This window comes from Aspergillus piperis, assembly GCF_003184755.1.
Source record: "Aspergillus piperis CBS 112811 unplaced genomic scaffold BO85scaffold_4, whole genome shotgun sequence".
Taxonomy (NCBI): Eukaryota; Fungi; Ascomycota; class Eurotiomycetes; order Eurotiales; family Aspergillaceae; genus Aspergillus; species Aspergillus piperis.
Genome location: NW_020291594.1, coordinates 1264325 through 1289436, shown reverse-complemented (window position 1 = coordinate 1289436; position 25112 = coordinate 1264325). Strand labels below are relative to the sequence as shown.

At 50.5% G+C, this 25112-nt stretch overlaps 12 protein-coding genes across 12 annotated transcripts; 5 read left to right on the top strand and 7 right to left on the bottom strand.

The window, feature by feature from the left end:
* Positions 1-158: 158 nt before the first annotated feature.
* Positions 159-1858, bottom strand: BO85DRAFT_415953 (NAD(P)/FAD-dependent oxidoreductase; the record flags this gene model as incomplete). Its single annotated transcript, XM_025657715.1, has 2 exons — positions 159-1576; positions 1615-1858. The coding sequence occupies 2 exons, from the start codon at positions 1856-1858 to the stop codon at positions 429-431; spliced, it is 1392 nt and encodes a 463-aa protein (XP_025518422.1). The 3' UTR covers positions 159-428.
* A 517-nt stretch (positions 1859-2375) lies between these two features.
* On the top strand, positions 2376-4129 carry BO85DRAFT_366849 (MFS transporter; the record flags this gene model as incomplete). Its single annotated transcript, XM_025655797.1, has 3 exons — positions 2376-3377; positions 3435-3806; positions 3854-4129. The coding sequence occupies 3 exons, from the start codon at positions 2376-2378 to the stop codon at positions 4127-4129; spliced, it is 1650 nt and encodes a 549-aa protein (XP_025518421.1).
* A 1249-nt stretch (positions 4130-5378) lies between these two features.
* Positions 5379-7313, bottom strand: BO85DRAFT_447056 (uncharacterized protein). Its single transcript, XM_025659638.1, has 5 exons — positions 7042-7313; positions 6612-6747; positions 6385-6553; positions 6232-6294; positions 5379-6180 (listed from the first exon to the last, which is right to left on the bottom strand). Exons 1-5 carry the CDS (start codon positions 7058-7060, stop codon positions 5581-5583), a joined length of 987 nt encoding a protein of 328 aa, XP_025518420.1. The 5' UTR covers positions 7061-7313; the 3' UTR covers positions 5379-5580.
* Positions 7314-7464: 151 nt separating this feature from the next.
* On the bottom strand, positions 7465-11670 carry BO85DRAFT_447054 (ubiquitin-conjugating enzyme E2). Its single transcript, XM_025659637.1, has 6 exons — positions 11489-11670; positions 11368-11427; positions 11292-11306; positions 11129-11221; positions 8347-11068; positions 7465-8285 (listed from the first exon to the last, which is right to left on the bottom strand). Exons 1-6 carry the CDS (start codon positions 11543-11545, stop codon positions 7906-7908), a joined length of 3327 nt encoding a protein of 1108 aa, XP_025518419.1. The 5' UTR covers positions 11546-11670; the 3' UTR covers positions 7465-7905.
* A 450-nt stretch (positions 11671-12120) lies between these two features.
* BO85DRAFT_447053 (PRKRIP1 family protein) lies at positions 12121-13055 on the top strand (the record flags this gene model as incomplete). The annotated part of the gene is made up of 1 exon (XM_025659636.1): positions 12121-13055. A coding segment is annotated over exon 1 (605 nt), but the record flags the coding sequence as incomplete, so codon positions are not given.
* Positions 12856-15156, bottom strand: BO85DRAFT_447052 (chaperonin-containing T-complex subunit CCT3). The gene is made up of 6 exons (XM_025659635.1): positions 14952-15156; positions 14822-14888; positions 14545-14753; positions 13878-14468; positions 13189-13826; positions 12856-13135 (listed from the first exon to the last, which is right to left on the bottom strand). Exons 1-6 carry the CDS (start codon positions 14974-14976, stop codon positions 13040-13042), a joined length of 1626 nt encoding a protein of 541 aa, XP_025518417.1. The 5' UTR covers positions 14977-15156; the 3' UTR covers positions 12856-13039.
* A 130-nt stretch (positions 15157-15286) lies between these two features.
* BO85DRAFT_447050 (uncharacterized protein) lies at positions 15287-16718 on the bottom strand. Its single transcript, XM_025659634.1, has 2 exons — positions 16469-16718; positions 15287-16422 (listed from the first exon to the last, which is right to left on the bottom strand). Exon 2 carries the CDS (start codon positions 16220-16222, stop codon positions 15488-15490), a length of 735 nt encoding a protein of 244 aa, XP_025518416.1. The 5' UTR covers positions 16223-16422; positions 16469-16718; the 3' UTR covers positions 15287-15487.
* Positions 16650-18729, bottom strand: BO85DRAFT_228843 (putative Zn-dependent hydrolase/oxidoreductase family protein). Its single transcript, XM_025654766.1, has 4 exons — positions 18141-18729; positions 18035-18079; positions 17342-17977; positions 16650-17285 (listed from the first exon to the last, which is right to left on the bottom strand). The coding sequence occupies exons 1-4, from the start codon at positions 18362-18364 to the stop codon at positions 16907-16909; spliced, it is 1284 nt and encodes a 427-aa protein (XP_025518415.1). The 5' UTR covers positions 18365-18729; the 3' UTR covers positions 16650-16906.
* A 124-nt stretch (positions 18730-18853) lies between these two features.
* On the top strand, positions 18854-20633 carry BO85DRAFT_415934 (bifunctional AAA family ATPase chaperone/translocase BCS1). The gene is made up of 2 exons (XM_025657714.1): positions 18854-19075; positions 19148-20633. Exons 1-2 carry the CDS (start codon positions 18923-18925, stop codon positions 20486-20488), a joined length of 1494 nt encoding a protein of 497 aa, XP_025518414.1. The 5' UTR covers positions 18854-18922; the 3' UTR covers positions 20489-20633.
* Positions 20634-21119: 486 nt separating this feature from the next.
* On the top strand, positions 21120-23433 carry BO85DRAFT_228791 (uncharacterized protein). The gene is made up of 2 exons (XM_025654764.1): positions 21120-21889; positions 21936-23433. Exons 1-2 carry the CDS (start codon positions 21207-21209, stop codon positions 23116-23118), a joined length of 1866 nt encoding a protein of 621 aa, XP_025518413.1. The 5' UTR covers positions 21120-21206; the 3' UTR covers positions 23119-23433.
* On the bottom strand, positions 23279-23725 carry BO85DRAFT_228803 (uncharacterized protein). The gene has a single exon (XM_025654765.1). It carries the CDS (start codon positions 23621-23623, stop codon positions 23378-23380), a length of 246 nt encoding a protein of 81 aa, XP_025518412.1. The 5' UTR covers positions 23624-23725; the 3' UTR covers positions 23279-23377.
* Positions 23726-25096, top strand: BO85DRAFT_509294 (extracellular serine rich protein; the record flags this gene model as incomplete). Its single annotated transcript, XM_025664490.1, has 3 exons — positions 23726-23917; positions 24035-24170; positions 24273-25096. Exons 1-3 carry the CDS (start codon positions 23828-23830, stop codon positions 25094-25096), a joined length of 1050 nt encoding a protein of 349 aa, XP_025518411.1. The 5' UTR covers positions 23726-23827.
* Positions 25097-25112: the final 16 nt, after the last annotated feature.

Sequence of the window (25112 nt, the reverse complement as noted above, 5' to 3'; positions counted from 1 at the left end):
AAGGCACCCCGCTGGTGCCACAGTTTGCACCGCCACGATATGGCTGGATCGGGAAGAGATCGTCTGAACCGCCGATCATTGGTCGGTTCCTGTTGGTTAAGGCATCTACAATCGATCGGTTCCAATTGTCATTGTAACTCTTCCTTCAAATGTGCAGGTCTACATATATCATCATCATGATCAAGTGTGCTCATCCACACCTTTTTAATTGTTGAATTAGCTCATTGTCTATTAGCTCGTGAGAAAGTCAGAGCTATGTTGAATCCGCTGAATATATATCTAACACTCTCCGAATGACCAGCATAGCTACCACTAGGAAAGACATTAATCTAGATTTCATGGTACTGACAATTGAGGACGCAAAGCTTTACAAATCACCCTGTGTCAGTCATAGTTATGCAGTGCTCACTCTTGGAAATACCAAGCCATTATGACTCTTGAATGTCTGTCCACTCCTTCACCTTCTGAAAGTCCATCACCCTATACTCTCCTCCAAACCTGTTTTGCGTATCATCCCAATCCCGATTCACAGCTTGCTCAGGTCTCCAACGAACCGCAGCTGCAACCCTCGGGTCCATCTTGCCTTCGAGCCGGTCAGCAATAAAGCCACCGATTGAGGGAATATGGGCGAATCCGCGACCGGATGCCCCAACTGCAAGCAGTAAGGATGGATGATCAGGATGATAATCTATAAGGAAGTTTCGGTCGACCGTGTCGGCGCACCAGCATATCCGGGCGAATGAGAACGGTCTCTCCGCCAACTGGGGCATCGTAGCTCTCAAGAGACCGCGGATTCGCTCAGCCGACTCAACGGGGATCTGATGACGTGCAAAGGGAACGCTTCGCCGTTCGCCATCTGGGCCAACAATCCAGTTACAGTATCCTGGATGTTCGTCACAGATCTTGAGCTCGTGCTTTTCTTCATCTGGTTCAATGAAGAAGCCCTGATCGGCATTGAAGAGGACCGGTAGGTTGCGATATGCCTTGGCTTCCTCTGGTGACATGCGAATATGAGCCAGGGTCCAGGCAGTTGGCCGAAGTTGTTTCTTGAAATCAAGAAACTGGTCCGCATTTGCACCAGCAGCTAGAATCACCTTGGAAGCAAAGTGTTGCTTCCCATCTGCTGTTTCGGCCCCTACAATATCCCGGGTTTCAGTGTCGGACGAAAATAGTAAACGGACAACTTTTCCCTCGGGGTCGCCTCCAATGAAGGCGACTCCAAGCCTTTTGGCTTCGGTGATGGCTGATACGAGTGCATTCCGAGCATGCACCCACCCAGCGCCTGTCTTCTTCCAGTATCCTTTCCAACCTGGCAGGGGACCCGTCAAAATACCCGAGGGAAATGCCTTCCGGAAGTCCTCCGGGTCATGGAGCTCCACTACGTCGCCCCCGCGGTCGCGCCGTCCAATATGCTTGAGACCGCCCGGGGAGAAAGCTGAAGTGATGTTCCCAACATTGTGGAAATGTGGCTTGAACACCGGATCGTGCTGAAAGCCCATAGTAAGTGCGGCAAAAAAGGTCTTGTTGACGAAGTTGGGGTCGTCCTCGGCGGGAGGGTCCGCTTCGCTTCGGTTAGCTAGCTACATCCCAGGTACACGGGCATTCCACACTCACTGAAGGAGACTATCTTGTTCACGTCATTGCCCGCCGAAATGGCGGATGGCTGATGATATGCATCTAAGACAGTGACATTGGTATAACCCCGTCGGGCCAGATGAAGGGCGGTGGACGCTCCCCAAGTGCCTGCACCGATGATAAGGATGGGAGCTTGAAGCATGGGCACGTCTATCGGGGAAGCGGAGTTAATGCGAATGAGAATGGAGAGTGATGGATGCTCTGAAGAGTGATCGGCGCGCATTGTGTGGCCACGGGGGATTTCGGTTTGCTAATGCAATGATGCAGATGGGAGGGGAAGGCCAAGCTTATCAAGTTGCCATCGACGGCTAATCTCATATCGACCCTGGCCACAAGGCAATGGAAGGTCGAGGCGTAAGCAAATCACATTGGGAGTTGATAGCGACAGGGTACAATGGCGTGAGTCCAGCATGAGCGTCGCGATGTTTAGCAGCCGATTAGCGTCCGACTAAGCTCCATCCTCCAACTCTCCTGCTTCGCTTGGACCTGCCGCCCGTCTTGTCTGCCCTCTACTTTTGCCTCCACACTTTGATAATTATCCCGATAGCGATATCGCTACAAACCTGGGGTAACATTGGCTAATATCATCCGAAGCTTATCGAACCCCGGATCGTGATAGTCGCAAACCGTTGCAATGCCTCTAATGCATTCCCCTCTTCCTATAAAGGGAGAGGCAGCCGTCGGAATGAAGACCTTCCAATCCACAGAGCTTCAAGTCTTTCTCCGCCGCTGCTATAACCATGCCTATCTTCAAAGATAGGGACCTTGACGTTCCTGGCACTGAGCTGCTGATTGATATCCAACACGACCAGAACGTTCCCCATGACAGCTCCGACATCATCCTGTTGCCCCCTCCCACGGCCTGTGAGGGCGATCCTCTTAACTGGTCCGATTTCAAGAAATACTGGCACCTTCTCCTTGTCTCAGCATATGCCTGTATCTTTTCTTTTGCTGAGAACAACACCGGTGATGCTTACTCGACCATCGTGGACATGACTGGGTCCACCATGACCATCATGAACGGTGGCGGAGCACTGAACTATCTCATGCTGGGTCTGGTGAACATCTTCTGGATCCCAGCGGCTATGAAGATCGGTCGTCGCTTTTGTTTCCTCGCCACCTTACTCCTATGCATTGGCTCTTCCATCTGGATGGGTGCTTTTCATACTGCGGGTGAATGGTATGGATGCAACATCGTTAATGGTCTTGGTACATCCGCCTATGAAGCTGTCATCCAGCTCGCAGTATTCGACCTCTTCTTTGACCATCAGCGCGGTCGCATGCTGGGTTTCTACATCTTTGCCCAGCAGCTAGGCTCTATCATCGGCCTGGTCTCAGGAGGATACATTGCTGACGGACCGGGCTGGCGCTGGGCTCAGTGGGTGGTCTCCATTGGAGAAGGAATTTTGATCATCATCTTCTTCTTCACGTATGAGGAGACGTTGTTTCCCCGGTTCCTCTTCAACCCTTCGCAGAGCTTGCCTACATCCGAGGCCAAGCTAAAGAACCCTATTGATGCGACCGAAACCGCCTCTCTGGACAAGAAGGATCCCGCCACGGTCGATAATGCGAGTGTGAATGAGGGATCAGCCAGTGACACCATTCCAGCGCCGTCTGAATTCCCCAAACGGACGTTCAAAGAGAAATTGCGACTCTGGGTATATTACCCGCAGGATAAAACCACATATTGGTCTTACTTCAAGCGACCATTTTTCCTGCTGGCTTTCCCTAACATCATTATTGTACTATCCCTTGACCCAAATACAAATGCTTGCCACAGAAGCTAACATATCGTCCAGGCTGGTATCATCTTCGCCTTTGGCTGCACCTCTGGCATCGTTACCAACAAGACCATCTCCGAAATTCTCACTGGCGCGCCGTATAATTTCACTGACGGTCAGACCGGCCTTGCGTATCTATCTGCTCTGGTGGGAAGTATCATTGGCTACCTCACTAGTGTAATGGGTGATAAGATTGTCATTTACCTCGCTCGTCGCAATGACGGTGTCAAGGAGCCTGAAATGCGTCTCTGGGCTCTGACGCCTTGTTTCATCTATTCGGCAGTAGGATATGAGCTTTACGGCTGGGGAGCGCAGGAGGGTGCCCACTGGATGACAATCACGGTGGGAATTGGGGCGATGATTGCTCAGCAGGTTGCTGCAACATCAACAGTACGTTAATCGACCCTTTTACATATCAAAACTAACCATTTCTACAGGCAACTGCCTATGCTATGGAATGTTTCCCTGGAGTTGGGGGTGAGATTGTCGTGATTCTCGCGATCTGCAGCTCCATCATCAACTTCATCATCTCCGAGACTACACAACCGTTCTACGAAGCCACCGGGCCCGGCTGGCTCTTCCTCTTCTACGGAATCTGCGTGATCATCTCACTAGCAGCCGGAATGGCCGTCTACGTGTGGGGCAAGAAATGGCGGAGGAAATGTGCCCCGAAATACTACAAGTTCCTCCAGGAGCGAGGAGGAAATATCTAGCCGATACCCAGCTACAAACAACCCGAAACACAAAATAACACATCTTGCTTGCTTCTATCTATCACCAAATAAAACACACACAACTAGCTATACAGTACTACTTAGTAGTAATCCTCCTACAATCATTCTCCATCAACCCATCCCTTCCCCCTCCCCACTCCCCATCCTCTCCATCCTCTCCATCCACACCACCACTTCATCACATCGCACCCCCTTCCCAGGACAACAACAAACCACCGACTTCTTAAGCCCCCCTCAACTCCGCAATCCTCACACAAAGCTCCATCCACACCAACCGCTCCCTCATCGCAGGCGCCCACCCCGCCAGAACCATCTGTCTTGGTTGAAGCCGCACACACACACACACACACACACACCACACATGATCCCGTGCTTAATCAGACATCCTACCAAGGACGCTTAGCACAAACAGCTCCGCGAGATCATGCGTGAAGATCATCCTGTCGTATCGCACTGGTAGTGCTTCTAGATCTAGGTGGATTTGACTGCTTGTGTGGAAGTGGAGGAGACAGATGGTGATTGAGTCTATGGGGATAGGGGTGGATGTGTATGTGTATGTGTGAAGATGATCTGCGGGACTACAGTAGGAAAGAAGAGGGTGAAATAAAATAGTCAGTGAGTGGGAGAGGGAGGGAGAGGGAGGGAGAGGGAGAGGAGGTATTACTTTGTGAGAGGCCACGAGTTTACCTGTTTTGGTAATGTGGTGCAGGTCGCTTTGTGGATTGTCAGGAAGAAGGTATAAAATAAAGGTTTGGTGAGGATCGGTGGCTGTGATTATTTGGATGGTGTGTATGCAGTAGATGATGTTCTGGACAGTATCATGTTACTTGGTTGAGGGCCCATGATGGTGCCTGGCTTAGCCCCCCGGGGGTTTGTTGCATACAGATGAAATTAACCTGGCTCATTTCAGTTCCGGGGCTTGGGATTTATAGATAGTAGATTATTCTGAGTATAGTAGTGGTTATTACTTCCCTACAACTACCAGAAATCATATATTATGATTTACTGCAGTAATAGTCGAACAAGGGGGAAATATCCGAACCAGCAATTGTAGTAATATTACAGCCTATCAACGCATAATATGACCATGACATGACTGATTGGATACAGGAACTGCTGGACAAGATACATGACAAGAGAAATATAAGACTGAGAAGCCAGCACAGCATGCATGTACACAGAGAATAGTCACGCTCACGCCAGCAGCAACATAGGACAGTCTTAATGTAGTGACAGTGTAGAAATGCACAAAGTTGACGCCGATAACAATGTCACAGGTAGCACATAACAGGAGAGAAAATAAAAATTAGAAGACACGACATATGAAAGAAAGGTAAATGATAGCATAAACCGAGATAAAGCACCCCCTTCACACCTTCCTTTACATGACCAGCGCACTAATACCTCAGTTCAGAGACGTCACCAATTCTTCAGGTAGACTTTCTCTTCTTGTATGTCCGCTTCGGCTTCTCGGCCGGCTCAGGCTCAGCTTCACCCTCATCGTCAGCAACGGGGGCTTGCTTCTTCTTTGTTGCGGGTCTGCCCCTGGTGGGACGAGTAGTGGCGGGCTCCGCAGCGGCAGGAGCAGCAGCAGCTTTGCCACGTTTGCCCTTGGTGGCGGCTGGCTTCTTATTCGTTTCGACAAGAGGAGCATCAGACTCTTCATCCTCGACAGGTGCTTGCTTGGAGGCAGCACTGTTCTTACGGGGCTTCTTAGTCTTGGGCGTTTCTTTAGCTTCATCAGCGTCGGCTTCGGCTCCAGCTTTAGTACGCTTCTTGGTCTGGGGAGTAGCCTTCTTGGCCTTGGGCGTCTCTTTAGTAGCCTCTACTTCAGCGTCAGAATCGGCTTCCTTCTTAGGCTCAGCACGAGCACGCTTCTTGGTCTGGGGAGTGGCCTTCTTAGTCTTGGGCTTCTCCTTGGTGTCCTCTGCCTCAGCTTCAGAGCCGGACACCTCCTTGGGCTCAGCGCGAGCGCGCTTCTTACTCTGAGGCGTGGCCTTCTTGGGGGTGGATTCCTCCTGGGTTTCGTCCTGGGCAGGTTAGCATCGATAAAGCTGTATTCTTTGAACAGAAGGACATACATTATCCTTCTTAGTCACACGCTTCCGGAAGCCCGTCTTTCCAGGCCGATTGAGTTCGACATCCTGGAACACAAGTCAGACCTTCACAGATAAAAAAAGATTATACCAAGTGCAAAAATGATGAGATATAAGAACTGCAGTCACTGAACTTACCCCCTTCCAGTCCTCATCATCGACATGGCCCTGCTCTATCGCCCTGCGAACCTTCTCCTGCAGGTCCTCAGGGAGCTCGTCGTAGCCATCCAAGGCCGACCAGTCCCTCTCGCCCTCTTCACCAACCGTTTCGACCATATTAGCAATGATCTTGGGGGTGACGCAGCCCCTGTAAGAAGCATTAGCGAGGCGCTTCTTCCTTTCGTAGTTGGATTTACGAGACTTACCAGTGACGCCAGAAGTAGCTCTGAAAGCGTTCGGTATCAACCCACGAGCCATGGCGCAACTCACCCTTGAGGATTTTGATACCCTGGTCTTTACATTCTTTGTTTTTGCAACCAGCGCGGCCAGTTGAGGCTTGCTCTGTGTAGATGGTTAGATTTTGAGCGAGATGGGTGAACTCAGTAGAAAATGCTATTTAAAATCAAATAATATGCCTGAACCAAGCGAAATAGAAATTGTTCATGACTTGGCCGATGGTGACAGTTGGCAGTCACCGTTGGACAACAAACGCACCCCCATCCCATCCCAGTAAAGCAAGTTGACAACAAAGCCATGAGGAAAAGCAAACAATAAAGCCAAATATCAAGAGCGAGGCAGCGAGGAACTCATCTTTAATAGATGCAAGGAGAGCAGTGAACGAAAATAATAACTTACCGAGACGATAGGCACCCATATTTTAAAAGCACCACGGGGAGCAGAGAAGGCTGGTGATACTGCGTGCGGGAAAGTTAAGTTTGCGTGTTGAGAGGGAACCAAGATTTATGGGTGCGATCGCGCCCGGGGTCGAAGAGTGTATTTATAACCTAGGGATTTCACCGACGCAACGAAGAAGAGACAACACAGGAAAAGATGGAAATGAAGAGAAGGGGAAGATGGGAGATAAATGGGGATAAATAGAGAAAAGCGAGGGGAGAAAGAAGAGGGAGGGAGGACAGAGAAGAGCGCAAGAAGAGCGAAGGCCTGGCGCTGCTGCCAACGGAACACGCCAAAGACCAATGCCGCAGTGCTGCTTTTGCTTCCTCTGACTTCCTGTCTTCACTTCTGCTTATCTTCTACAGATTATTCATTGTCTGATCATTCCTCAATTTATTAGTCAATATTTATTCATGAATCTAATTTCCTATCAATCATCAAGTTTCTGTCTCTTTTGTTGGGCCGATGCCGTGACGGTCGTTTAAGCGCCTGATTTGTGGATAAATGCTAGCTATAGTTCAGTCCTACTAGCAGAGTTCCAGTCAAGGATACCGTTATACTGAACCCCAAATGCTGAGATACCTAACCTGCACTTTTGTTAATATCATCAAGTAGTGCAGATTTGTAACATAGATCCTAGATCTCAGTGATTTCAACCCAGCTACTATTCAAACGCTTTCCAACCATACACTCCCCAAAGATTCCGCAAACATGAACTAAAGCATCATAGACATGAGGGATAATAAAGACAAAGGCCTCTAATGAACCATCAACAACAGGATAGTAGCATTATGGCTGTCTGCAGCAAACTCTCCAACGTCGAGGCTATTGTTTGGCAGTCGCATCTACCTCCAAAGCCTCAAGCTCCGTGATATACTTTCGCAGCATGACCACAGCCCCCAGGCTAAGACGCGAGACAACCGCCGAGGCACTGCGCTCCCCTCCACTGCTGGTATGCCCCTCATGCTCTATCATCGCCAATGCCGTATCGATAGCGCGACGGAGCAGGAGTGGCCTGCTGCAGTCTTCTGAATTCAAGCGACTAGGCAAATAGTTCCAATCCACAATGTCCTCCATGCCACTTACTGGATGATCTAGGGCATACTTGATATATCTGCGTGTAGTCAAGAACGTCTTTTCCGTATACTTGTCTGACTCGACTCGCCTACCGCCCTCTGCAGCAAAAACTTCATACCCAGCCTCATCTGGTAATCGGTTAATCTATTATACTGGTGTTATACACATAGCCCCAAGATGTTAACTTACTGTAGAAGGGGCTTTGCACCAGGACCAATCCCATAATCGAGACCAGAATTTGTAGAACAGTGGACTTCGTGGCTGACCACATTTCCTCCTGGTTCTGAGTGGGCCATGTTCCTAGAATGCTGAGGCAGATCTTACCATCTTCGTAGAGGTTCGGATTTATCCTTCCTTGGCCGCTGATCCACGAGTGGAAGAATGCCTCAGGTGGCTTTCTAGGAAAGTCCCCTGGGAAATGGAAGTCTATCAGGATCGGCGCATATTGGTAAGGGGTCCCCTCCGGTCCAATGAACAAAACCCTGAGCAGGTCCATCCTCGACTCCCATGCTCGCACAAAGATCCCTGGAGGGAGTGATTCATCGAGTATGTCGCACTCCTTTTGGATACGCTTGATTCGTAAGGCCGAGCCCCCTGCCTCATCCTTCGAGATGAAATGATGATCGGAGGGAGGGGGGCCTTCCAATATGAGGAACCCTGGAGGTATTGTCATTTCCTCACTTTGTTCAACTACTCCATCCAAAGCATCTCTCATATCAGGGTCGGAGTCATTCTCTGTCTTCATGTCTGCATCTTCGAAATAGCCGTCATCTGCAGAACTAGAATTGACATATCGATATACAGCGCATTTGATCTCCGACATATCTTCAACATCACTACCTGAGATGGCTTCCTCCTCTTCCTCCTCGTCATTACCTGAAATCCATTCTTCTTCATCATCAAGTAGAATACCATCCTCACCATTGACATATCGGCGGAGGGCTTCTCGGAGCGTCGTCTCCGACATATCCTCATCATCATCACTCGAGAACCCTTCTTCATCATCAAACTGTAAAAGCCCCTCCTCATCACCAACCTCTGGACCTTCTTCTTTATATGCATAAGCTGAGTTCATTGACATGGTCGATAGATCACCTGGAGCTGGATCCCCAAGTGGAGTAGTGAAGCCTCCATCCATGACCATCATGATTTTTTCAAACGGAACGCGGACGTCGCGACAAGTACCAGCTAGCCGAACAGTAATCTTACCATTAACATCAATTGCAATGATCTGGCCGACGAAGTCTGCAGTGGATCTTTCACTGAGCTTACGCTGATAGTGGTGACTATGTCTCGGAGGAAGAGGAGAAGTGTCAACCGTAGTCGTGCTTTTGAACCATTCCCAATGAAACATGGCGAGACTCATATCCTTGAGATATGAGTGCATCTGCGAAAGTGACAATGACGATGTATAACTAAATGTGCAAGGGCCAGCGACGTTGTATGCACTCAGTGACCCTTCCGTCAGGACCGAGGTATGGATGGTGTCTGGGGCGAGAAGTACAATATCACCATGTGATCTTTCCAGACAAGGAAACACGTCGAGCTCATACAGAGATACTTGGCTGATTGTATCACCCAGCTCGCCCAGCTTAGAGTAGAGAGAAGCTAGGATCTGCCCGCCATGCAAGAGTATAAGATAAGGATCCTTATACCATCGGACAGTAACTATTCGCTCTCGAATGTTAACAGCTTGGACCACACCTACTGTTCTTGCTCGAATTTTTGATTCCCTGTGTCTCCTATGACTAGGCAGTTGCCGGATATATGCAGATGTGGATTCCAAGCCGGGCCAATGCATGGTCTCAATCCCATCCTTCAGGACGACGATGCTCCCGGGCCATATATTTTCATCAAGCCCGGGGTCCCAACGAAGGCATTTTATATCTTCGGTGGTGACACTCCCGTCCAACCATCTGACAGTCAGTGCTGTCTTTCTTGAGGTAATATGAAACATGTTCATGTCATAACCAAAAGTCTCTTCAGGAGGAATATGTTGGTAAGAGTATTTTTGAAAGGCGCTTTTCGGATCTCGAAAACGTATTAAATCACCGATCTGAAGCGAGGTCGCCGATTCCACTGTTCCTCCAGCCAAGAGATTCTCGAAGTCGCATAGCAAAGCATCGCGTTCCAAGACAGATGCTCGGAGAGTCTCTATTCCATTCGGGATCTCACATGTTCCGAGACCAAAAACATTCGTACAAAGCCATTCCACCTTATACTCCGTAGCTGGCGTGGACAGGACATGGCCGTGGCCAAAGGAACGGGGATCTTCCTTCGGAACTATACCTCCTTTTGTCCCGCGCATATTTTTGTATTTCGTACACACATACTGACCTGGAATCACATGATCATGCTCCATGTATCGCAAGTTAGTGTCCACAACTCTACATGGCTGGCCCTTGGGCATGCATATGAGCTCATTGTCATCGAAAGGGCAAGGGACTTCAATAGCTTTGGGATCAACAAGCGAGACAGGCACGTTGGAAACACGCAAAATAGCATCCCGGTCGACCTGCCGAATGATTCCCAATTTCTGATGGTAAATGATCAATTCATCGTTGATAAACGGCTCATGATGCATGAGCTCAGACAAAGGCACATCGTGTATTGGCAAAGGACGCGAAGAATCGGTCCCGGGTCTTCTGCGGCTGCGAGGCATGAGCCGTTCGTTGAACTCGATGGAGCCATATTCGCCCAACGACTCGTCATAGTTACGATACGCAATCGGCTCGAGTGTGCACGTAGCGGATGCACCGATGACCGTGCCACACATTGTGTCGTCCGAAATTCTCTTGACATAGCTACCGAAGTTGATGCACCGATCGAGAAGTTCGAGATCATCCTCGTGGATGAGAGAACTCCCTTGCGAAACCCATTTGAACTGAACAATGACATATCCTTTGCGTGGCTATAACAGAAGATGGGTTTAGTGGACATGATTTCTGGTTAATGGTACCCGAGGACCTACCACACCGGTCTGTAAGTACTCAGTCAGGATGTCTTGTGGCACTGATGTATATGAGACCATTAAATCATCTTCCGGTGGTCCTAACGGATACACCTTGGGCATGCCGTGTCAGTCTATTTGAGCCATTTTTATATTGAAGTTACCGGCCGTAGAAGACACGTACATCGAGATATGTCCTCTGTGCTTGTATATTAGCAAAGTAGACCCATATGCTGCAATACTATCAACGGGAGCCATACTACAACAATACCCGTTAAAGATGGATTTGATTTCAAACAGCAAACATCGTCGAGATCAAACTATTAATCATTAGTTACTCCGGGCTGATAATGAAGCCTTCGTAGCCCACTCAATGCTGACCTGGAAAGTACGTGAAGTCCCCGTGTTCGGAGCGTTGGGGACGCCACTCGTATTCATGCTGGCGAGGTAGAAGGTAGCAAGTGAGATATAATGGAGAAGTACGCAGCCCCAAGCGAGGTTTGAAGGCACATGCTCATACAAGTAAATATACGATAGATATCAACTAGAGCACGCAATACGAGCCAAAGGAAAGAAAAGAATGTCTGAGGGGAAGGTGGGAGATCCCGGAGGATGATAACAATACTGGGAAAAAGCACAGCCAGGGCCTGTCATGTGCCACAGCCTGATGCAGCGGCCGATACGATTATAAGTACTTCAACTTGATGAATTATAGATAATTCGAGAGACTAATAACCACTTGAATATGATCTTCAAGATCTCGGAGCAATATATTCTCCTTATGACCAAGATGGGCGGGCCGACAGGCTCCTCCTCACATGTCCAAGTTGTATACATCTGAGTTCCCGACTGGGAAAGTAATCGGCGTTCATGCTGATGGAACCAGCCCGCGATCCAATCCCGGCCAATCGATCGATAAGAGCAACCCCAACGGCGCGTCTCACCGCCCAGGTTTCACCCCGGCAAATGCTATTCTCAAGCTAGACTGCTACTGGCTCCTCATTCTGCACCTACTTATACAAAACTACAAACACTCTCACATCAGCCTCGTCTCTCGAACAAGTGGCCCACCAATTTCTTCTAGACAAGCGCAGCCAATTTACCCTCCCACTTCCTTAATCTACACAAACAACCGCATCCAAAATGTCCGAACCCGGCCCCGAATCAATCCCTACTAGCGCAGACCCGCGCAGCAAACGTCCCACCAAACGCCGCGCCGTGACAGCACTCGACGAACACGCCACGCAAATCGAGTCGCTTTTCCGCGACCCCACAAAAGAAATCAAGCTTCCGGACCCCTCCAAGCAACGAACCTCGACATCGCTACCGCCGCCGCCAGAGATTGTCGCCAACGTCCAGGGTTCCTCTGCTGGTGCGGGGTCGGGCGAGTTCCATGTCTACAAGGCGAGTCGGCGGAGGGAGTATGAGCGTCAGCGGCTGATGCAGAGCGAGGTCGACAAGGAGAAGGAAGATAAGGAGTGGGAGCAGAAGCGGGAGGAAGCGCGGAGGAAGGATGAAGAGAAGACGGAGAAGAATCGGAAGAAGAGGGAGAAGAGGAATGCGAAGAAGGGGAAGAAGGGTGGTAGTGGGGGTGGTGCGTCGAATGGGGGGGATAAGATGGCTGTTGACGAGACGGGGAAGAAGGTCGCGGGTGGTGCTGATGGGAATAAGAAGGACGGAACTGAGAATGGGGATGGGAATGGTCCTGAGGAGGTTGCTGAGGTGCCCGGAGTGATTATTCATGATGACTGAATGGAGAAGGGGGGTATACTATATACGGGCTACGAAGGAACCGGGGCCTACGGAAGCTGGAGATTGTACGATATGAAGATACCCATTGTAATTTTTGGTCTAGGATATTCATACAAGAAGTCCAAATGGTAATCGTGCAGCATTATGTACGCAGTTTTATTTCGGTTCGTCTTAATTGATTTAATCATCTCCACCACCGACACCGAGACCGGCACCGGCCTGCTGAGCAGACTTGCCACTGCAGATATCGTCGACACGGAGGAGCAAGCATGCGGACTAGAGAGAGAGTCAGCTTTAGTTGATATAGAGTAGGATGTACTTGTGCTTACCTCGACAGCGGTCTTGATGCTCTGAAGCTTAACCGCCTCGGGCTCCCAGACGCCATACTCCTTCATGTCCACCAAGGCACCGGAGTCACCGTCCAGACCCCATGTGGTCTGGCCCTCAACGTGCTTGGCCCTCATGCGGGTGAGGACACGGATAGGGCTGGCACCGGCGTTCTGTGCCAATGTTCTGGGAATAACCTCCATGGCATCGGCAACAGCCTTGTAGGGCCATTGCTGGACACCCTCAATGGACTTGGCCAACTGGCTCAATCTGACAGACACGGCCATTTCAATGGCACCACCACCGGGGGAAAGACGGGGGTGGAAGATGACGTTCCGGGCGACGGCCATGGCGTCCTGGAGGTTCCGCTCGATCTCGTTGATGATGTCCTTGGAGGGGCCGCGGAGAAGGATAGTGCAAGCCTTGGGGTTCTGGCACTTTCTGAGGAAGGTGAAGTACTCGTCGCCAATCTTCTCGATCTCGAAAAGTCCGCACTGAGTTCCAACGTCGGACTCCTGGAGGTCGTCGACACGGTTCACGATGGTCGCACCCGTGGCTCTGGCGATACGGTTGTTATCGGTCTTTCTCACACGGCGGAGGGCGGTGATGTTGGCCTTCACCAGGTAGTGCTGGGCAAGGTCTTGGATGTGTTAGCAAGTCGAATGCCTGCAAATAGAAGTTCAATCCATACCTGAAACACCCTTCTCCGTAATGACAACGTCAGGCTTGAGGGCGATGATAGCATCGCACATGGCCTTAACCTGCTCCTCCTCAATCTGCAGGATACGGTTCCAGTCGTCCTCCTTGGTAATCTCGATGTTCGTCTGCGATTCACCCTTCTTGTATTCCAACGGGCAGTCGAGCAGCAGAACGCGGGGGTTCTCTATCCTTCTCCGCATCTTGGGGTGGGTGATGTCCTTGTTGACCATGACACCGTCGATAACCTCACTGTCCTCAATCTGACCACCGGGAATCTTCTCAACACGAGCGTACCGCTTGATGTCGACCTCCCGCTTTCCACCACCAGCATCGAAAGACACGGTCCGGACAGCCTTCAGAGCGAGGCTGCACATGAGCTCCGACCACCGGGAAACGAACTTCGTGCCGATGGATGACTGAATGAGGGTGTACATAGCCTTATCATCATCAATATCCACGGGTATCGAAACTTCCTCCACAATGGCAAGGGCGTCGGCCAGAGCACGCTTGAAAGCCGAGATGATGACAACGGGGTGAATGTTACGTTCGAGCTGGGGGAGGGCCTGAGCGAGCATCTCACCAGCTAGTACAGGTTAGCGATCATATCTTTAGAATATCAAGTCCATCATGCGATAAGCACAAGTTCAGCCAGCACATACCCAGAATGATAACAGTCGTTGTTCCATCACCAACTTCCTCGTCCTGGGTCCGACTCAACTCGATCATGCTCTTCGCAGCGGGGTGCGACACCTCGATTTCTCTCAGGATAGCGTGTCCATCGTTCGTCAAAACAATACCGCCCATGGGGTCGAGAAGCATCTTCAGCATAGCCTTGGGTCCCAGACATGACCGAATAATATCCGCGACACTGTAATGCCAGGCCCCGTGTCAGAAGTGCCGGAAGCGGGGAAGAGTAGGAGGGGATCAATCACGTACGTCTTCGCAGCAGCGATATTAGACAGCTGGGCTTTACGACCAACCTGTCTCTCACCAGCATTGGTGTCTAAAGAACCATGTTAGCAATCAGAAGCCAAGTTCCGGGCAGTTCCCCTCGATTGGGACATACTCATCACCACCACCGGTGCTTGCATGATGGCGGTGGTTTGTTGACTTGCGTCGGAAAAGGAAGAGAGAAATTCAAACGGTCCCTAGGAAAAGATGGAGTAAACTCCGGAGCCGATCGACAAGCGGTCAAAGATAGGGGCCTTTTTGCTCGTGGAGGGAAACTGGAGTTGTTTTGTTGCCCGCCGTCCCCATCAAATTTCCAGCGCACCTTTCGAAGTGGGATTGCGGACAAGAAGAGCTCACCGCCACCATTCTGCTTTGGGTCTAGTGCTATCCTTTTCCCCCTGATCTATCTACGGAGAGCATCATCGCATGCCATGGAATCGAATAGTTCGTGCCCTTTCTTCCTTTGGGTCTTGAAGATTAATTCATATCATTCACAAAATAAAAAGCTCATCTTGCACAGATGCTTCATAACGCCCGCTATCCAGGTATACCCTATAATCCATATCGCCAAACTCCTAAGAAAACAAACCCAAACTTTTCCCCAAATGTTCAAGTGATTCAACGACACAAACCAGCGTTGAAGAACCCAGATCACTTCTTCAGGAGCTTGCTTAGCTTCTGAACACTCTTGCGTACCCGAAAACGCACATGAGCCCGCATATGCGTAATAAGAGACAAATTCCTCTTCCGAGGCTTCGAAGAGACCTTTCTGACCTCCTGCTTCTGGTCTCTGCTACCATGTGAACCAGAATCGGATAGGCGGAATCCAAACTCATTGACCCCCAGACCATGCAAACTGCATACACGTGTGCTGCCTGTCGAATAAGCGTTGAAACTATTCTCACCCGAAGTCGCATGATCAAAATGCCAGGTTCTCCGATCATAGTGCTGTCTGTTGCCAGTCCACTGTCGTGGAACCAGAGGCCAGGTAGTGTCGTCGGGTTCGCCGTCAAGCTGTACCGACTGGCGCCATTCGTGGACCTCATTCATCTCTTGTTCTGCTGAGAGTCGCGCCATCATGTTCTTGAACCAGGTTTGCGCATAGGGATTAGGGTGTACAGGTCTGGGGTCAAGCCCTGAACCCGGATCCCGGTCGTGCAGTAGTTTGCGTATTCGTTCCAGCTGTATTTGACGCATGTTGTGTTGGAGATGCAGTGGTAGTTGTGCTAGGGCGACTTCGTCAAGTTCGTAGAGTACTTCCTCTTCGTCGTCCATGGAGCGTCTGCGCTCTTGTGGTTCCCATACGTGATTGCTCGTCCAGGTGTCTGAACTGCTTCGCCAGAAATAGCTGGCATCTTGTGGACTTTGCTGCATTATGGTAGCCATAATGGGTTTGGTTGTTTGCTGACGTGGTGAGAGCTCGCACTGGGGATGGGGTTTTGGTCGGGGAAATGAGAGGCTGAGCAGTTGGTGAGATGGGGCCAAAAATATATGTACGTGATAGATGAATTCAGTGCGATAGATAGAGGCGACTGAGCTGATGAAACTTTGAGTCATTCAGCAAAATTGAGACGAATATGGCTCCTATTGACGTCAATTCAGTTTTTAGGAAGCGGATCATTCCCATGTCACCTTTACTGCTAAACGGGTCATTGCCTCCAGTAGCTTTTTAAAGAACAGCTGCAATTGGTCATCTGGTCTGGGGGGTACGATCATATTTGTTTGCCAGGACTAGTGATGGAATAAGGGAAACGCCGTATGCACCTTGAACGCGTTGTTGGTGCAGGGTCATTCACTGGCACGCTCCGTAAATAGGCCCGTGCCATCACATGGGTCAGAGCCTCTTTTTGAAGCCTTGCACTCGATAGGAGCATTGACTATTTCGGAGGGTTGATCTAGAGACTCATCACATGTACAAAAAAGACGGTGAGGGGAAGAAAGATTTGTATGGATTATAGAGTTGTGAGCGTCTATCCGGGTGCACGCACAATGATCAACATGCAGCTATCGTACAGCAATATTAAAGTAAGTATAATAAGTACCCCGAACTTTCCCAGGCGCACATGACCATTAGAATTCCCGACTTTCGCCGATGTCACAAACGTCAAATGCCCCGACCTCTGGATAGCCATACTTGGTGAGCGCCTCCTTCAATTTCTTTGGTGGCTCAAGGACATCTTCATCTGTCAAGACCCAAGTTCCCCAATGAATAGCCATGGCTCTTTTGCATTTGGTATCCCGGAAAATTTGCACTGCATCATCAGGGTCCGCATGCATAGGGCTCATGAACCATCTGGGTGAGTAGGCGCCAATCGGGATCAATCCGAGGTCAAAAGGCCCCCGGAATTGACCGATTTGTTTAAATGCGGGACATGAGGGGAGATCGTACTCCGGAGCATGATCATCGGTACCGGCAGGAAGCATTGGCACATTCCGATATCCTGTGTCACTATATGACAATCTTGGTTAGATAATTGATGGCATCTCCTCGGCAGTTGTACATACCCTGCAAACCACAGCTTCCGACCTCCAGCTTCAATGCCCCACGACGCCCACAGGGTCTTTGATCGATCAAACACACCCCGGTTGCTTGTATGCTGCGAAGGCAAGCAGCTGATGCGAGCTGTGATGTTAGACTGGTTCGAACTCTGGCCCTCCCCGGCACCGGCCTCGGTGACTGATTCATGCGAGGGTGAAAGAACAATGTCTCGCTCGTCCCACCAATCGAGCTCAGTCATTTTGTCTATCCCAATGCTGCTGAACCATGCTTTATTGCCAAGGGGTGCAAAGAAGTGACAATTGGGATGGCGTCGCGAGATTTCCATAACAGTTGGATGAGAGAGATGATCGTAATGGTTGTGGGAGATTACAACCGCATCGATGATTGGGATGTCCTCGATGCGGCATGGCATCTCAGTGAAGCGCTTTGGGCCCATGAAGGAGACCGGAGAGCAACGGTCTTCGAATACCGGGTCGAACAGAACTCGTAGGCCATTGGGAAATTCGACATAGTAGCAAGCATGGCCAAGCCATGTCGCCCGCAGACCAGATGTTTCCCGATCAGGCAGAAACTTGGGCTGCTGAACAGGCACTGTAGGAGGCGTGACGTCCGGGAACTTGATTTTCCACGTTATGATTCCCCTTCAATGCAGATGTCAGAATTGTATACTAAACATCGAGGAAAGACTTGCAACTTACCCCCACATGCGAAGAGCGTTACCAACTGTCGGAGATTGCCATGAGCTGCAGGAATATATCAGTCACAAGATACTATCATTCTTTGCGATAGGTACAAATGGCATACTCCCAGGGGTTTTGAAAGCCATTTTTGAGATGGTGAGCTTTCTCCTTAACATTCTCAGGTCCCTCAGAGGCTGGGGAGAGCACGACGGCTAGGGAGTAGAGGGCTGCCGACGTTGAAGCTGCGGAAGTAGCTTTGGTCATGTTGCGTCTCTGTGGGGATGACAATCTAGGTGCAGAAGTGCTGCCCTGTCGGAAACAAAAGACGCCTCGCAGGAATGTTCGCATTGTCTTCAAGACTCGAGGGCGGGGAAGGTTTTATACGAAGCTTGGTGGCGGCTGCCTTGACAATGAAGATAAATGGGTATTCCCGCCCGTATATCTCAAAGAATATGATAACTCAACATGCTCTAGCCCATGTCAGACTTTGATTTAATGCAGTCCCCCTTTTGGTGAATAAAAAAAGAGGAACGGCGATGACGGTGTAAAGCCCGTTATCTCCGGGGCGGAGTGATGACATCGCCGATGTACTGCCTATCTCGTATAGGTTGTGTTGTGGCCTTTCATGAAGACATCTGGGGCTTAGACTACGTAGGTCTACGGACGCCTAATGTACGATAATCCAAGGTGTGATATTATTGGACTGGGATTCGTAGACAACGCAGCCAGGGTCAGTCCTTTTAGAGGTCTTAGCACTCGAGGACTTCTCCATCTCCGATTGCCCGTGAAACCCCGGGTCGATCTCGGCCCGTCATAACTCCGACTCCCCGACAGGAACAATTGCGGACATGTGCTCAAGGAATCAGACAACTGTAGGTGGCGGTGCATGATTGTTCTTCTGTTGGCATGGACCCCAATGGACCATCAAGTACTCCAGGGCTGCCTTCGCCTGGCGATCTGATTGCGCAGCAACGGAAAGATGCCATCCAAGCAGCGGGGCAGCCTACAGGCGACGGAGGCCTTCTCTCCCAGCTAACCAACAATCCTTTCTTCACCGCAGTAAGTTCCCTCAAGCTGTTGGAGCCATGTCTGCTGCAAAACCCAATCGCTAACAGGTAGTTGTACTCATAGGGATTTGGTCTTGCCGGTCTGGGGGCCGGAGTCAGTCTAGCACAAAAAGGCTTCCGCCATGGCGCCGCTCTCCTCCGTCGGCGCATGCTTGTCGACGTCGAAATCAGCATCAAGGACGACTCCTACCCGTGGTTCCTTCACTGGATGACACTATACCAACAATCGCAGCTTAATACGGCCCGCTCCGCTGCCAGCAGGTCTGGTTTCATGGAGTCCATACTACAGAGGCTGACCCCCGGGATGCGCCACCTCTCGATTCAAACGCAGAAAGTCGAGCACAGCAATGGGGCGATACATACACATTTCGCGCTGGTACCTGGACCCGGAAGGCATGTTTTGCGCTACAAGAACGCGTTCATCTTCGTCAACCGGATGCGAGAGTCCAAGTCCCAGGACCTACACACGGGCCGGCCGTGGGAGACCATCACTCTGACTACGCTTTATTCGCATCGACATGTGTTCGAGGACCTCTTCACTGAAGCGCATGCGTATGCGGCCAAATCTCACGAAGGCAAGACATCTATCTACAATAGCTGGGGCACCGAATGGAAGCTTTTTGGACAGCCGCGCCGGAAGCGTCCGTTGGAGTCGGTGGTTCTCGACGAAGGAGTCAAGGAGCGAATTGTCGAGGATGTGCAGGACTTCGTGGGCAGTGGCAAATGGTATCACGACCGAGGTATCCCCTACCGCCGCGGTTATCTCCTCTACGGGCCCCCGGGAACGGGTAAGAGTTCGTTCATCCAAGCCTTGGCGGGCGAATTGGACTACGATATTGCCATCTTGAACCTCAGCGAACGGGGACTGACGGATGATCGGCTGAATCACCTTCTGACAATTGTTCCGAACCGAACCCTGGTTTTGCTCGAGGATGTAGATGCTGCGTTCTCGAATCGCCGGACTCAAACGGACGAGGACGGTTATCGTGGAGCCAATGTTACATTCTCGGGTCTTCTGAATGCTCTGGATGGCGTTGCAAGCGCCGAGGAACGGATTATCTTCCTCACCACCAACCACGTCGAACGACTTGACGAGGCGCTAGTCCGACCGGGTCGCGTGGACATGACGGTGCGTCTGGGCGAAGTGACTCGCTATCAAGTCGGCTGTCTCTGGGACCGGTTCTACGGAGAGCTTGACCCGAGTGGCACCAATCGACAGGTCTTCCTCGACCGGCTACAAGAATTAGGGCTGATCGAGGACGAGAACGGCGTCAAGGCCGATCGGACGAAGAGCACCAGCGCTGCTGCTTTACAGGGCTTGTTCTTGTACAACAAGGGCAACATGGAGGGAGCGATTGCTATGGCCGAGGGGCTGACATTCCGTGTTCATGATGAGGGTATGTAGTATGAGCGATTAGACTGTATGATAGACTGTGCCATGTATATTAGTTGAGTGCCGGGACATGTGAAATATGGCCAATGACATAGCATAACAATTTTTACTCAAGATGCTGTGCGATCTCAAGTGAGACAGCTACCCTGTTATCTCTATATTGTCGGAGCTGTTCCCTTTTCGGTAACCGACTATGCTTCACCGATAGGTGATGTTTCGAGTAAACAGAGAAATAGAGCCCATCACCTTTCGTCACCGTACCCCGCGACCACTAACCAGTCACAGTTACTGATTATTAGCTTCAGCGCTTCCCTACGCCGAATCATGATCGTTGGCATGGTCCGAAGCGCCGGGCTGAGTCCAGCCACATCGTGCCCGCTGTCCGATCCAGCGAGATGTCGAGGCTAAGCGCCGACCCAAGCAATCAAGTTTCTTCCACTACGGTGCATATTCTTCACGCTACTGCAGCCTCTCTTGTTCGGACCCTTGCCGCCGTCGATGTATGCTTTGACCATTATGGATAGATCGGGGCCCGTGCCTGCCAGCTGGGCTTGATGTTGGTGGGCGTCTATACAGGTGAGCTTATATATCCGCAGTATACCACCGTTGTTCAAGACTCAAACGAAGTACCCTTGACCTTTCTTTTCCTTTCTTAATTGAAGTAATAGATATTAGCTTCAAGGACGCAAGTCCCATTATCTTTACGTGACTAAGGAGCAAGTCCATCACCATGAGTCAGTTCCAACTCTTCCCATCACCGTCGGATAGCAGACGATCGAAGGAATTGCCAAGAGTACCGAAAAAGCCAGCCATAAAGACACAGACAGAGATGCGAGCCATGGAGGAGATACGTGACAAGAGTAGTCCGACAGAAGCTGTGATCTTCAAACTTATTCAGGATACCCATACTAGTATCAGACCGCCGCCAAAGGCCATGTCCAGGTCGAACCCAGTATCCATTCCAGACACAATACGAGAGCGTGAGACGTCCAAATCTCCTCTACGACATGACCGCCACAAGCGGCCGGCAGAGAGAGTTGGCTCTCCTTCACACTCGGTCAGATCTGCTTCACTCAAAAGCAGCTCACCCGCGGCAGCTCCGGTGGTGCCAATGAAATCTACATTCCCTCGATATAACTACGACATTTCGATGAACCAGCAGCACTACTATCCTGAGCCTTCCTTCAATTCTCACTGGGAACTATCCAGGTCTGAGACAGAGACACCACCTCCGGAGATAGATCGCGCCCTTGGACCCAAGACAGTTCCTGCCAGCGTGCTGAACTTTCCTGCCGGTGTGCTTGATCCAGTGGAGAGATATTCTACGCAGGAAGAGCTGCAGAGTTTATGGGACATTGCCAACGGCCAACGCCCACAAAGCCTGCCTGGGGCCTTTAATCTGTGTGTTGATCGGTATGTACATCCCCTTAATTTACTATGGCAGATCTGACCCCTACAGGATCGATGCCAATACACTTACTTTCGGAGACCCCAAATCACCGTTCTATACACTGCGAGCTACTTCAGCAAACGACATATCGATCATCCGGAAAAACCCTTCTAAGCAGGATAGCAGCGTCCCCGTAATGAACCTAAAACTCGAAGACAAATCTCGCCGCCAGCCTCCCTGCGATGGCCTGGTTTCAATCCTCTTCCCGCGCCTCGCCGCCATCCTAGCCATAGACCATGCCGCAGAGGTGGCAGAAGAGCTCCGCCTCTCACCCATAGAGGCGACCAAAGCAGAAGGAGAAGCACTCAAGCGAGTAGCGGCTCAGGAATCCTGCAGATTGCTATGGAACCAATCGAAGCGAGTGTACGAGCTTCACCACCCCGCGCTGTGCAAGCAGCAGCCTCCCGCACTGGTTGGTGCTGCTGGCATTCCTTTGTCGCCAGTACGCTCGAAATATTCAGGCGTCCTACACATTACAGTTTCCAGTCTGTCCAAGGAGGGGGACTGCAGCCAACCACCCACCATTCTGGTTACTACCCCTCTGCCAGCCAACGCCGTTGAGACGGGTGCCATGGCGGCTACGCCTCGCACATCCACGCTCCCACTGACAGATGCCGATGAGCCTTTGGCGTCGTTGGATCTGAGGACTATGACATTGTCGCTAGCTACAGGGTCGATTGTGGCGACGATACCGTCGTTGTATGCTGTTGATTGCCTCGTTTCTGCGCTACTGACTGTGGCGGTGTCCGATGAGTCTACAAGGCCTGTTATTGAGGGACTTAAGGTTTATGACCAGGGGCCCTCGACTTCCCCCTTATCAACCCCTAGAGAGGAGATGATCACTGCCCTAGCAGAGCAGGAAGACGCCAAAGAAGGTAGCCAGCTGTGGTCAAAGGTAACATCGCAGCCCAAATCTGATAGTCGAAAGTGGTACCACTTTTGGAAACAAGGACCCAAGAAGCCGAAGGCCCAAAAAGCCATTCTAGAGGAGTTCAACATGGCCAAGTACGGGGGATACCAGGAAGGCTCACGGGAGGGCGAGGAGCTTCCGCGGATTACACGGGGATGCTTGCGGGTGTTGTTCTGGGGGTTCAATGTGGTAGTGCACGGACTGACGATGGTTGTCAAGGGGATTGCTTGGATGGTGGTGAACCTGACTCGGTGTTGTGCCACTGATAGTCATATTTCGTAGGATGAGATGGATTATACACCTATGGTTTGAAGTAGATTGCATTCCTTGATGTCATGATACTCGCAGGGATTTCGTAGATGAAGTCAAGAGTCAAATTGTGATTAAGAAATCCACTACCAGCCCCCGTCAAGCGTTAGTAGAAAGTTAATTCGAACAGATGCTGATCGGGTAGAAGGGTATGGCAATGCCTGTTGGGTTTCTTGATCTCATTACAACAGGTTAGTCATATCGCTAGTACTCTCTACTATCCACACTCAATCTATAACCCCAATTCTATATTCCCAAACACTCTCCACGAATATGAAATCAAGCTAATAGATATGACTCTGGATAAAAACAACACGAACCAGCAAACACCAGTACTATTCGAAACATACCTTCTTCCCACCCGTACCGTGTCATCAAAAGTCAACATGATACATTCATACATACCCAACTCACATTCCAAACAAAACCTTCCACCACTCCATCGATCATTCGACACACAATTTTCCCCCGATATCATTGCCTCAGGACTGGAATTCAAGGGATGTTGTCGCCCTTATAACCTACCCACCTACTTAATAATCAATTCTCCGTGTCTAATAAAATGTCTTAGATATATAGAGAGAGTATGAGACACGACAACTTCACCTACTAGTATCTCAACGACCAACGACCAACTCGACACCAAGATTACTTACTGAAGAACTATTACGACTACATCAAGATGCATAAACTACTCTTCTTATCCACCCTCTCCCTTGCGGCAGCTACGTCTACTACTACTAATGGGGACTTGGGGTATTTGCAATGTGCTGTATGTATATTCCTATCACCAACCATTACCCTAACCCATCCTCCCTCTTACGTACAATAATTCTTTAAAGAAACTACTGGGACTAATGAATAAATGAATGAATTGAATGAACGATAGTCGTCCATCGCAGCAACCTACCCCCGCAGCGCAGATTGCACCTCCCCCTCAGTACTAGACTGCTTCTGTAACGCACCCTTTGATCCGTCCTCGCTGGATCGGAAGACTTTGGAGAGTTGTGCGAGTGAGGGTGTTTGTACGTCTAATTTCTCCCCCCTCCCCCGCCCCTTTATGTTCTGTGAAAAGAAAAAAATAAGCAAATAGGGAGAATAATGCTAATCAGAGATGATGATGATAGCACCATCCAACATCCCCGACTACGTATGCAGCGATACCGACGTCCCCATTGACGCACGCAAGGGAAGTAGTCCCATGATGCGGGTTGATACAACCAGCTCCAGTGCCAGTACGGATGGCAATGGCAATGGGAATGGCAACGGCAATGGTAATGGGAATGGAAATGGTACTGGAAACGGCAACAGCGGCAACATATTCACACCCAAACACACCAACTATAAAGCCTCAAAGCGCGCCTACGCACCATCCACCCCTGACCCCAACGCCGACACAACCACCACCCAGTCGACAGACGACGACACAGACTCCACCCCAGAAGACCGCATCGAAGCGACCACCAAAACCAAAACCGAAACCAAGACCTCAGAAGCGCGCATCGAAGCACCAGCGACCATAACCGACCATCACGGGGTGCACATGACAGACGCCACGAACCCAAACGTAGTATACAAAATGTACACGGAGACAGTGACGGACTGTGCGTGTGAGCATGCAACCGCCACTGGCGATGTTGCGCATGCCTCGGAGTTGAGAATGGAGAGTGGAACTGCCGCTACCGCTACTGCTACTGCTGCTGCTGCTACCGGCACGTCAGCAAGGCTGTTTGGAACGCAGGCGGCGGAGACATCAGGGGCGGTGGTGTCGTCGTCATCGGTGGTGATGTCGATGCCTAGTGGGGTGGATGCGAGTCGGGTTGATGGGGTGAATAATGTGAATAATGGGACTGGGGCGTTGTTTGAGGGCGGTGCGAGTAGGGTAGGAGAAGTTGGGGGTTTGTTGATGGGGGTTGCGGTGGGGGTTGTGGGGGTGGGTTTGGTTCTTTGATCTGTCTATTTCATGA

Excerpts from the sequence above, each read along its gene's own strand:
- BO85DRAFT_228843 (XM_025654766.1), bottom strand. The coding sequence starts at position 18,364 with ATGCGAACATTCCTGCGAGGCGTCTTTTGTTTCCGACAGGGCAGCACT. Across the intron at positions 18,080-18,140 it reads GGCTTTCAAAACCCCTGGGA|CTCATGGCAATCTCCGACAG; the intron begins GTATGCCATTTG and ends ATATTCCTGCAG. Across the intron at positions 17,978-18,034 it reads AACGCTCTTCGCATGTGGGG|GGGAATCATAACGTGGAAAA; the intron begins GTAAGTTGCAAG and ends TCTGCATTGAAG.
- BO85DRAFT_447052 (XM_025659635.1), bottom strand. The coding sequence starts at position 14,976 with ATGCAAGCACCGGTGGTGGTGATGA. Across the intron at positions 14,754-14,821 it reads AATATCGCTGCTGCGAAGAC|TGTCGCGGATATTATTCGGT; the intron begins GTACGTGATTGA and ends CTGGCATTACAG. Across the intron at positions 14,469-14,544 it reads AACGACTGTTATCATTCTGG|CTGGTGAGATGCTCGCTCAG; the intron begins GTATGTGCTGGC and ends AACCTGTACTAG.
- BO85DRAFT_228791 (XM_025654764.1), top strand. The coding sequence starts at position 21,207 with ATGAGTCAGTTCCAACTCTTCCCATCACCGTCGGATAGCAGACGATCG. Across the intron at positions 21,890-21,935 it reads TTTAATCTGTGTGTTGATCG|GATCGATGCCAATACACTTA; the intron begins GTATGTACATCC and ends TGACCCCTACAG.
- BO85DRAFT_447054 (XM_025659637.1), bottom strand. The coding sequence starts at position 11,545 with ATGAATACGAGTGGCGTCCCCAACGCTCCGAACACGGGGACTTCACGT. Across the intron at positions 11,069-11,128 it reads AGTACTTACAGACCGGTGTG|CCACGCAAAGGATATGTCAT; the intron begins GTAGGTCCTCGG and ends CTTCTGTTATAG. Across the intron at positions 8,286-8,346 it reads GGTGCAAAGCCCCTTCTACA|ATGAGGCTGGGTATGAAGTT; the intron begins GTAAGTTAACAT and ends ACCGATTACCAG.
- BO85DRAFT_228803 (XM_025654765.1), bottom strand. The coding sequence starts at position 23,623 with ATGATATCGGGGGAAAATTGTGTGTCGAATGATCGATGGAGTGGTGGA.
- BO85DRAFT_415934 (XM_025657714.1), top strand. The coding sequence starts at position 18,923 with ATGGACCCCAATGGACCATCAAGTACTCCAGGGCTGCCTTCGCCTGGC. Across the intron at positions 19,076-19,147 it reads ACAATCCTTTCTTCACCGCA|GGATTTGGTCTTGCCGGTCT; the intron begins GTAAGTTCCCTC and ends TTGTACTCATAG.
- BO85DRAFT_447050 (XM_025659634.1), bottom strand. The coding sequence starts at position 16,222 with ATGGCTACCATAATGCAGCAAAGTCCACAAGATGCCAGCTATTTCTGG.
- BO85DRAFT_447056 (XM_025659638.1), bottom strand. Across the intron at positions 6,554-6,611 it reads AGCTACTTCTGGCGTCACTG|GGGCTGCGTCACCCCCAAGA; the intron begins GTAAGTCTCGTA and ends TGCTTCTTACAG. Across the intron at positions 6,181-6,231 it reads GTGTGACTAAGAAGGATAAT|GACGAAACCCAGGAGGAATC; the intron begins GTATGTCCTTCT and ends TAACCTGCCCAG.